At 39.2% G+C, this 12052-nt stretch overlaps 1 protein-coding gene across 3 annotated transcripts in view; it reads right to left on the bottom strand.

Moving 5' to 3' along the window:
* The window catches only part of CHCHD3 (coiled-coil-helix-coiled-coil-helix domain containing 3), a 277669-nt gene that overhangs the window by 92820 nt on the left and 172797 nt on the right, over positions 1-12052 (bottom strand). For 2 of the 3 annotated variants that reach the window (XM_032304109.1, XM_032304108.1), the window contains exons 5-6: positions 3930-3944; positions 2816-2899 (exon numbers count right to left, since the gene is read on the bottom strand). In XM_032304109.1, coding sequence (XP_032160000.1) covers positions 2816-2899; positions 3930-3944 — 99 coding nt within the window. The remainder of the gene's footprint in view (positions 1-2815; positions 2900-3929; positions 3945-12052) is intronic. The other variant, XM_032304110.1, reaches the window with a different exon arrangement.

The following is a 12052-nucleotide window of genomic DNA, read 5'->3' as shown; positions in this document are numbered from 1 at the left end:
CACTGGTACTGCTCAGTTTTCAGTTAAAATTCCTAAATAACTACTTTCCAGCCATATCTTCAAAAGGAAAAAATATATATTTCACCTACATAAAAAGATGCCAACTGCAATGATTTGACATCATCACCATGACTCCATCTGATCCACCAACCCTTGTGCTAACTTGAGGGCAAAAACAACAGCTAGCTGCTCAACAGATCGGCTTCTTCTGCCAAGAGTGAATCCTCTCAGTATTTCACATTAATCACTGAATTACCACCATCAGATTGGTGGATTTATGAGAAACAGATGAGTATTTTTCATTGTCTTTTCTCGTACCCGACAGTGATCAATGACAAATCAAAAAGGTACCTAGCGCAGTAATACCTGATGGCAAAGAAAATGGCCACTGGGTGGGGACAGAACAGGTGCTGGGTAAATCCCCTCAAAAAATGATCAGTCGTTCATTTTATTCAGCTGACATTTATTGCAGGTACAGCGTTCTGGAAGGGTCGAGGTAGACTAAGAGTTGACTGAGTGGTTACTCTGTGTGGGACACTACTGCAGGTGCTTTAAGAAAATGAGTCCTTTAACAAATCTGTGAGGTAAGTACAATTCTATCTTCATTTTACAGCTGAAGAAGCTGAAATCTGAAGTAACAGGCTACAAAAACTCAGCAGGTGAATGTCCGTCCAGCGCCTTCAACCCAAGTCAGAGGCTGTGCTCTAAACGAGGGTTCTGCAGACTAGAACTCCTGAGTCAAATCCAGCCTGCTCTCGAAGGCCCTAAGAGTGGTTTCAGGTTTTTAAATGGGGGGCGGGGGGGAGTGGCGGCAGGATAGGAATCAAGAGAGGAGTATCTCATGACATACGGAAATCACATGAAATTCAAGCTTCAGTGTCCATAAACTGGAATGCAGTCACACTTGTTCACTGACACACGGGGGTTGTGGCTGCTGTCACACCACAATGGCAGAGCTGAGCAGTTGTACTGAGAGCAGAGTAGCCATGACAGAAACCATACATGGGCAGCAAAGTCCGAAGTAACTCCTATCTGGCCCTTGACAGAAAAATCTGCTTACTCTTGCCATAAGCCATTCCACTCTATGCTTATTTATCATCTCTACCTGGATGTCTTTTTTTTTTTTTTTTAAGATTTTATTTATTTATTTGAGGGAGAATGAGTGAGAGAGAACCTGAGAAAGGAGAAGATCAGAGGGAGAGGCAGACTCCCCAAGGAGCTGGGAGCCTGATGTGGGACTCGATCCCAGAAGTCCGGGATCATGACCTGAGCCGAAGGCAGTTGCTCAACCAACTGAGCCACACAGGCACCCCTCTACCTGGATGTCTTAACAAATATCCCAAACTTGAAGTATTTAAAATCAAATTCCTGATTTTCTCCACCACTCGTATCCAGATCTGTATCTGAATAGTCTTCCCCATGGAAAATCCATCCTTCTAGGTACAGAAGCCATAGATCTAGATATCCTTGAGTTCTCCCACTCATGTTCAAATCCACCAACAAACTTGATCAGCTCTGTCTTTGAAACATCCAACCCCATGCTTCATTCCCTCCATGGCTAGCAGCCAGACCCAAGCTATCAGTAGCCCTTTTCTGAATTACCGCCATTACCTCTTACTAGGTCTCTCTTGCTTCAGACAATCGCCAGCAAGCCCTTCCCCACACTCACAAACCCTTTAGCCGTTCTAACATGCTAACACAGAGCCCTGCTGCGGGGCTCTGGCGCTGGCTGGCTTCCCATTACTGCAGACCTTTTCCCAAACACTGTCTATCAGACGGGCCCTTCCTCTCCACCAGACCCCACACCTACACTCCAAGGCCCTGGGACTCCTTTTTCTTGGCTTTATGGCAACCTGCTGTCCACTACATATACTTCAGCTCCCAGAGGACAAAAGTTTCATTCATTTTCCTCATTAGCACGTCTCTGGCACTAGCCCAGGGCCTGACGTATATTAGGAGCTTAAGTAGACATCTGTTCGACGAAGGAAGAAATGATCCCTGCACGCAAGCAGCACGCACACCAGTGACACACAGGCACGGGTGAGCATATTGTGTAAATAACTGTACTGAATGGGACTTAATACTCTATTTCTTATTTTATCTACTTTCTTAGGAAATTTATTATCTTACTCTAAACAAACCAAATTTTAGAGGTTTCCATCCAAGGGAAGAAAGACCCAGCTTTGTATGGCCCCAGTGTGAAATGATTCTGGACAAATCTGTTACTGGACAGGGGCACTGATGAGGTGGCTCAAACTCCCATTCTGAAACCCACAGTCTCCTCCTGCTTTAGCCTTAATCCCTGCCTTAGAATCTCTGTCAAACTCTAGGGCCTCCCACAGGTACTGCCTCAACTCCTCCTCCTAACTCCTCTTCCTCAGTCCTACTGTTCAACTCCTGCCCACTGTTTGGCCATAGATGCAGTGAAACTGCGATTATGCAAGACAACATAGCCCCTAAAACACGTCCATTTCTACAAACCCGTTCAAGTGTCATCAACGTTAGGGAGAGTCGAGAGCAGCACTCTACTGTCTGACCTGGGGGCAGCGCAGTTTCTAAAAGTTTATGGACAAAATACCTGGGGGAGGGGCAGAGCCATAAATGCCTCCTTGACCCAATAACGAGACCACACCCTGAAACAACCAAAGAAGGAATGACATCCCCTGTGAGAATGATCTACCTGCCTGCCTGGCTTCTTCACTTCCTTTCAACTAGGAGAAGCAGCTATAGTTCTAATTATCGATGCTTAAATAACTCTATGGGAAAGTTGCAGATGTGGTTCTAGAAGAGAATCAATGACAAGAAATAGTCATACCCTCTCCTCCAGTCTAGCCAGCTGTTCTTTGTAGAATGCATCCTGCTTCTTTATCACTCGATCTTTCTCTTCCAGCTGCTTAGCCTAAAAAAAGAAATGAAGAATATACTATATCAAGAAAAAGCAGCAACAGCAAAGCAAAAGTCAAGTATAAATTGCATTAGAAATAAGTACACAAAGCCGAAGATTTTTGCAATCTATTAGGTCTCTGCCATAGAACAATATTAATAAGATGATGATTGCTGTATTTAAATGTAAAGAAGGAGTCTGCATTGTGCTTTTTTTTTTTTACTGTGACAGCTGTGCCCTACTTTGTCAGAAAGTGTCAGAATACAACACAGACAGTTTTATTTAACTTCTTTTGAAGAGTAATTTCAAGGATTAATATTTTATACAATAAAACAGATTTATTCCAAGCGTAAACCACATGGCTATTAATCTTTTTTCTTTTTTATGGACAACAAAAATGCCTATATGACATTTCCTATATAAACCTTATGTTTGAGAACCCTTAAACCCCTTGAAACCTGCACCTAAGTCCATGTATTAGTCTATTTTCTTTTTTATGAAGCAGTAGTCTTTGGAGCAAGGAGCAAAAACCACTGTAAGTGTTTTTTCAATAATTTAAAGTTAATAGTAAGAAATAAAAATAGTTAATTATAAAACTCAGTCATCCCATTTCTAAGATTTTTTTTCAAAATTAAAAAGGTAGTACAATTATTTTGATACATGAAAAATAATGACAAGGATAGTTCCTTATGGATGTTTTTCAAGGTTAATAAAAAATGCATTTTTTCAAATTGTTGTTTGTATCTTCATCATTACATTGAAGTGATCCTTATCTCTGAGAACAGACCTCCCACTCTCACCCCAAGTTAGAAAAGTTTTTAAAACATTTTGGCTTCAGTAAACGTTGAATACACACTTGATGAGAAATCTTAAGATACTCAGCAAGTGTGTATGTTGGCATTCCCGCCCTTCTGCCATGTATCCCATGTTTTTGCAGGGTGATCAAGGGTCACATGGTTCAACCTTGTGTGAGGGGGACTTCCACTATCTGCTTAGTTAAGTGTCCCCACTTGGCACATTTATAGGTCATTGCTTTGCTACTTACTTTGTCTTCAATGTCCTGCAGCATGTTAAAAACAAACAACAGTTATTTAACAACAGAACTAGTATTTTTTTCCTAATGTCGCAAAGAAATCTGATAGATGATATCTAAGATGCAAACCAAAGAAGGCAATAGGGAAAAAAAAAAATCAGAGAACTTGCTTAACTTAAGACACAGTTAAATGACACTGTGCTGCTACAATTTGAATAGAAGATTTCAATGAAAAGCTCATGCTCCTTGAAAGCATGTGAATACATTTAAAAAGATACATTAAGATTATATTAAAATATATTCATATATAAGTACAAAATAATCTATGGCTCCTTGGTACAACATAGTAAAGACCTGACTAGCCTACCAGGAATATAAAAGAAAAAGTAAACAGGGAAAGGATTTTTTAAAAAGCTAAGTGTGAAGAAAATAAGCATGACTATATGATCTACAGAGAAAGGAGATTTTTAAACTGAACTCATAAACACCCAAAACAGAAATAAAGGAAATGTAAAAGAATTTATTTAAGAAAAATTCCATTAAAGATTTTTTTTAAAGAAATCATTAGACCAAATGAAAAAGCAAATGACAAAAAGAGGAAAAGAAATCACAATGGGGAACAGTGAGAGTTAAAGTTACTAAAATACAGAACACTTTAAAAGAGCCCTCTACCCCTCCCCTAAAAAAGCCAAAAGAAAAATACACAAATGACATACACTGGTAATTCACACACAAAAAGACAAATAATAAACACATGGGGAAAAAAAGCCAACCCTAAGAGAAATCCAAGAATGACAATGAAATACCATTATTCATCTACTGAACTGACAATAATATAAAACAGTAATAATAATGGAACGGATACAGAAAAATAATAACTTCAGAGTACAGCAAATATACATTCTAACATACTGGATGTAATTTGGTATAACCACTTTTTAAATGAATTTGACAAAATGTAATATTTTTAAAATGTACATATTCACTGAGATCTATACCCTATTTTTAGGACTTTTCTTAAGTAATTATGACAATATATAAAAATGTTCAAGATAGGGTTGTTTAGAATTGCAAAGATACCAAAATAAAAATGAATTTAATGGTTAAATAAAAATATCCTCAAAATATACTAAGTTAAAAAAGGAACAGATTATAAACAAAAAGGACAGTACAATCTCTTTCTTTGTAGGGAAAGAAAAAACCAGAAGGATACTCAACAAAATGTCAACAAAAGTTATAGTAGAATGGTAGGTTTATGGGTGATTTTTAGTTATTCCTGCTTCTTTATATTTTCCAAATTAAAAAACACACACACACACACACACACAAATACTTTGTAGTCAAAGGACACAGGAGGGAATTTTCTGAGGTAAGAGAACTAGTCTGCTTGTTGATGGTGGTGGTGGTTACACCACTGCTTGCATTTGTCAAAACTCATAGAACTATGTATCACAAAGAATGAATTTAACTATGTAAATAAAATGTATACAAATTAAGTACACTAAAATTCACGAAAATAAGTACATATAAATATATGGATGAATTTGTATATATATCTTTGTTATTTTTAATCTGCTTATCACCTGGCCAATTGTATTCTAGGCATTTAACCCTAGGAAATATTAAGAAAAGCACACAAGGGTTTAGATCTACGAAAATATTAAAAAATGTTACTTAAAACAACAAACAAGCGGGAACAATAGAAGTTTGTATAAAAAAGATTTGGTCCAATAGGATATTGATTATAAAGATTACAGTCCAAACATAATGCCAAACATTTAGAGCCATTAAAAAAAATATTGTTCTAATAGAGTAATTTTTTAAGTCAAAATTTTATTTGGCGGTGGGGGGAACAGGTCATAAAATAGTATGTACAGGAAATTCCTAATTTTGGTTAAGGAACAGGGAGAGTTGAGTGCACCTTGTTATACAGATTTAGAAAAGCGTTATCTATTATGCCAAGATGTTAACAGTGGATATGATACGCTTAGTGGGATACTTTTTCTTATTTGGACTACTATACTTTCTAAATTTTCTAGAACGAATTACGACTTCTGTAATCAGAAAAATATTTCTTAAAACATTATCACATACATGCATCCCTGATGATGAGATGGAAACATAATATGAGATAGAAGCTCAGAGAGTGAGGTATTTAGCAATTATATTAACAACCAAATTGTTTTAACAACTTGAACAATAATTTATAGCATGGAAATGACCTTACCTACAAAATCCTTAATGTACCAGCACTTGATTCTCTCAAAGTATGACATTACCCACATTTCAGTTCTTAAAACACTTGCACTAAATGTTCCTTTTGTTCACATATAGTGCACAGTGAGACATTTTTTAAAATGCGAAGAAAAAGTAGTATGTATTCTATTATGGTCCTTTAGAAAACACTCAAGAACTCAATACTACAAACATATTGCTCGAGCCTACTGAGGACGACATGCACCAAAAAATTTAATTTTGAGGAGCAACATAAATAAAGGATATATAGTGATATCCTCATTCACTTGTCAAAGATGTAATCTTTGAAAAAACTTAAAGCAACGTGTGAAAAGGTCAGGTGTGCACACCATAAAGGAACTACCTCCAACGACCCTAAACCACCAAGCTACTGGCTAACATCACAAATCTTTCCCTAGACAGCCAACAGAATCAATAGTTTGAGGTCCACTGGGGAGAATAACAAAGCAAGAAACATGGCCACAGCACCTGAACCGCACATTGCTTTGAAACAGTTAATGTGATGCTGGGAGGGAAAGTCACACAATATGAATCCTGAAACTTAAATAAGCCCGGAATACATTGACTAAGCTAATAGCTGCCAAGGATGGAGAGTCACACTCAACTCATGAAAAAGCAGTAAACCAAGTGCAAGGAAATAAAACTTCTACGAAGACCTCTCTAACAGGGAGAACATTGTTGTAAATGGACAAAAACAGAGGATTACAACATTACTTATTGTTATAGAACCATTTCTTAGGGGGAAAAAAATGAATATAAGAAATTTCCCCTCATCTCTTGTTTACTATTCATCCTGCTGCAAGAAATGTGCACTGATTAGTTTTCAGATCCTGTTAGATTTGGGATAACATGACTGGGCTTGAAAACATGACAGAACTTAAGTGGATCATTATGGAAAACTAGAGCACCCCATATGCAAAAAGGACATAAAGAAAACAAGGAAATCCAGTTTTCTTTAAGAAACCCAACACAGAAATATTTCAATGTTTTAACTCCGTGTTGGTAGCTAGATTCCAAATGAAGTGCCCCTGTTTTAACTTCCTTAAGACTTACTTCTTTGCAGAAAGGATTTGAAGGCACTTATGACAAAGAATATATAAGAAGGTCAACAGAAGTAAAAACCGGGATTACGGACACGACATATTGTGCTGGTAGGAACTTTACCTTCCCACATACATTCCTAGGTAACTCTTCATAGCGAAAGCTTCTTGGCATAGCAGCTCAGCCTTCTTAGGCCCAGTTGCTTCTGAAGACTGAGGTGTGGCACAGGGTACCTGGAGAATCCCGTGACATCACAATCACCTAGCTCAGAGGTTGTACTGTTACCTTGGACATCAAGTACAAGGCATGTTAAGAAAAGATTCTGGGCTACTTGGAAAGCTTGTACATTTTAAATGACAGAGTTCCTTGAAATGCCAGTGTTCGATTTGAATAGCTCAAGGGAGAAAACAAAGCAGGTACCTGCTCAGTTTTCCATGGGAGGATACTATGACACCAGAGATTACTAGGGTTGAGAAAAGGCAACAACTACAAATCAACCTAAATAGGAAATCCCTATAATGGTATTTCCTATCATTCTAAATCTTATAACAAACCTGAAACACACACATAATGGATGGAGAGAGATTTAGTCCTTCACAATGATACGGATAATCTGCAGCAAAGATCAATCTCTATGTTAAACTCACATAAGCAAATAAGACCAGGGAAAAGCGCTTTATTTCTCTTCAGAACTACACAGAACACAAAATATATAGGAACCTAAGAAAAGTATATGCTGACATAAAACAGAGAACTGAGGGCTCCAGTGGGGCTGAGTCATAAACTTGTAGGGTAATAATCTATTCAGAAGCTGGAGAACATGATCACTGTGAATACCAATTAGCCATAACAAAATAAAGTAGCCATGTATTCAATCAGCTCAATACTAGACTTCTGTTATAAATGAGAAATTACACAGGGTTCACTGAGCCTTTATCAAGTGACATTAGTAAGCAAAGAATCATACTTAAAAGCACTGTTTTCCGAGCCACATTAGGTGACCGTCATCTAGGTGAATGTAAATGATGCCCATCCTATTATCCACCGTAGCACACCGTTCAGGGATGACTTAAGAGGCATAAGGTACGAGCAAACTCCGGCTTCAAATGTGAAACTACGCTTACATGCGCAAACACGGTGAGGCCTGGCATAAGCTGAATATTAGACGAAGACTTAGCAACAGAATTCCTAAATCTGGGACTCCCACCCAAGCCTCCAGGACTTGATCAGTCCATTCCTTCCCAAGAAGAGCTTCGGGAATGCTCTTCTTCATTTCACCTTCCTTCACGCTGATGACATACTAGAAACAGCCTGTTGAGTACGTCCTCTGTCACTTGGGGGCATATCTATTGATTTTCTTTACTTTTTACTAAAAAGTAAAGCAAACAATGAGTGAAGAGAGGACATTAGGTACATAAATTTAGAAAGAAAGCAACCTAGTATTGCTTTGCTTTAAATTTTCCCACAAGTTCTCTCCTAACATTTGAGAAGAACACAGGTATTTGACAAAAGAAGTAAAATTAAGTGCTAGATGAAATAAAAAATGGTTTTGCAAGCTTTCTTCTACAGCTTTAGAGAGGAAAAATAATTTTTTAATGGCACATTCACTTCTCCAGCTTTCTAGTTTAATTTGGAACTTACTATCACTATGACAGATAGTAGAAACTCCACCTGATGGGGAGTTGGGAGACCCATTCCAACTCTGCTAAACCACATGTGACCACACACTGAACCACCCCAGCCCCTACCCATGGTCTAAAACCCTTTTGTAATATTACTTCCTTCATGTAGCTATTGCCAAGTAATAACCCCGCTGCCTCTTCTACTTCTGTACCTAATAAAACTTTTGAATAGGTCTCTTATGTAACCTCCTTTTTTGTTTTTTTAAAGATTTTATTTTTAAGTAATCTCTACAACCCAACGCAGGGCTCGAACTCACAACCCTGAGATCAAGAGTTGCACGCTCCACTGACTGAGTCAGCCAGGCACCCTATGTGGCACCTGACTTTGACTTTGCCTTGTATCATACCTGTTTATCTACCCACAGCCCCTCTCTCACCTGTAAACTCTGAGACAGGAAAAGCGATTTACTCCTCTCTATGGATCTCTGACTCAACCTCGGTCTGTGGCTTCCACAGCGGAAACACTCGGGGCATGCCAGCCCAAATGAAAAAAAGTACACTGAGGTAAAGAGTCTAGACACAACTTCTGGGGAGCCCATCTGTCACAGAATCTGTGATTTAGTTCAAAATACACAGTGTGACATTATGTGTCCATGTTCCTTAGGTTATGCTCTGAACAGGTGCTGCCACCATGGCCCTCGAAGACACATAATGTGCGAGCCACCAGCAAGTGTTTTCACCGGAAGCTCAAAACTGGAAGCTAAAAACGTAGAGGGGGCTACTCCAAGGGTGTCACTCGGGCGTGCCTTGATCAATAATGATGTTTTGCTACTTAGCACAATGGCTGTTGGAAATGAGATTTTATTAGTGAAAATGGTTCATTAACTAGCATGATAGATGTTAGATACAGGTTCCTTCTAGTTAGTAAAATGAAAACTGAGAAAGATAGAAAGGTCAGCTACCGTAAAGATACTCCTGCATCTGCTAGGTAAACTGTTTTGAGACTACTCGAGGTTATGACCACAAAGCTTACAGCTCTAACTCTAAGGATGGTAACCTCTGGCTTGATCACCTAACAGGCTTCTATCCAGACACTGGTCCAGGACAGCGGGTCTCACCTTTGGTACTACTGACCTTTGGGGCAAGACCATTCTGTGTTGTGGAGAGTCGCCCTCTGCCCTGCAGAATGCTGAGGGGCATAGCCAGCCTCTGTGATGCCAACCGTACCCCCCAACCCTGAGCTATGGCAACCAAAAATGTGTCCAGGCATTGCCAAGACTGCCCCCAGTGAAACTACTGGTGTAAAGGGATTGTTGGCTGTCTGAGGCCGGGTATAGGCAGCCTTGTTTACCCCAAGTAACCCTCTTCCTGAAAAACAAACATACATACAAATAAACACTTAAAAGAATAGACTATTGGGGCATCACAGAAGTTTACTGAATGGGTTATAGGAATCATTCCGTACCTGCCTGTTAATAAAGTTTTCTTCAATAAACGTCTGTTTGTATTACAGAATCGAGCTGGAGTCTGGCTCACACTGGCAGGGTTGCATTGCACAGGTGTAACGCAGAACAGCTCACATACATGTAATGTATCACACCCCAGTGAGGGAGGACACTGGGAACGTTAGTTCTTTATTTTTGAACTAAGTGTCAGAAGCATAAAACAGGTATGGCAGGTCTATCATCTTCCCCCTCTCCTTACACAAACGGAATCAATGCCTAGACAACCTTGGATTTTGAATCCATGTGCCCGATGTTCAGTTCAGGCAGAAAGGACATTCATTTAACACGAATGAGTACTACTTGTTTAATATCTGTCCTGCCTGGGTAATGACAGCCCTGGACCTGATGTTAAATATTTTATGTATCATTCCTGAGAGAAGGCATATAATGCTTCCATTATAACTTACAACATTCAAAGGTACAAAGCCACATGAGATTTCAACACGAAACTGGTTCACCCACTTAAAGAAAGAACAGCCATCACCATATCCAGCACAGAAGAAACATTAAATAAATGCAGAATCAAAAGTGAAATGAACTGTTAGGGGTTCAGAGTTCTCAAAGCAGCAGCTTTATCTTCTCTGAAATGAAGACTCGCTTTAGCCACTACATGTTCATGGAAGACACAAGAGAATGTAAACATGCATCAAGTCTAAAAGACCATCGGTAACAAAAACAAGGTTCCAGAAGACCAAGTTCTATAAAGAAACGAGAATACTGTGTCACAGAATCATTAGTAAGCTCAGAAACCTTCAGGATAAGAAGGATCTCTGAAAGAGGGAAAAGTGGTTTGTAAAAAAGGGACGCGTTCAATGAAACTGCCGTGTGTGGGCGCCTGGGTGGCTCAGTGGGTTAAGCCGCTGCCTTCGGCTCAGGTCATGATCTCAGAGTCCTGGGATCGAGTCCCGCATCGGGCTCTCTGCTCAGCGGGGAGCCTGCTTCCTTCTCTCTCTCTGCCTGCCTCTCCATCTACTTGTGATTTCTCTCTGTCAAATAAATAAATAAAATCTTTAAAAAAAAAAAAAAAAAAAGAAACTGCCTTGTGATTATGTGGACTCAGAGCAGGTAGGGGCTTTTACTATCAGACTCGGCTGCAGAGTAGATGGGCTTATAAACCACTGAATGTTGCCATTACATATAACAGCATAGGAGTCTTAACTCCAGACCACAGCTGACTTGGTACGGAGCAGAAAGGAACATCAAGCCCTTCCAATTGCAGCTGAAGGTGCAATTACACTAAAATGTCTCTCTTCTTATTCCATATTGCAGGGAATAATACTTCCATTTCCGGGCACTTACGTATAATCTTGTTTTACCATAGAGATTAAAAATCTCAGAAGCACTCTAACACAGAGATGCTAGCTCAACCCCATTACTTGTGCCAAGACATTTGGTGTCACTGATCTGACATGTAAGCTGGACAACAACACAGAGACAATTACTGCACAACTTCTGAGTTCCTTTTCTTTGTATTAACCTGTGTTTGTTCAATTTAAACTTAGATGTAATGTGTACACGATTAGGACCAACTGGCTGGAGTCAACCTCTCCTCTTAGAATCTATTTTGTATTCCCAGTTGGAAAAACAAACAAACAAATAAAACAAAACAAAACAAAACCCACAAAGATCATCCAGCTCATGTATCAGGAAGTAAGCAAGGCTCCAAGCTCCTTGCTGACTAAGGGAATCCTTTAAGGTCAGGGCCAGAGTT

This window comes from Mustela erminea, chromosome 11 (assembly GCF_009829155.1).
Source record: "Mustela erminea isolate mMusErm1 chromosome 11, mMusErm1.Pri, whole genome shotgun sequence".
NCBI classification, from domain to species: domain Eukaryota; kingdom Metazoa; phylum Chordata; class Mammalia; order Carnivora; family Mustelidae; genus Mustela; species Mustela erminea.
This window is presented reverse-complemented; position numbering and strand designations above follow the sequence as displayed.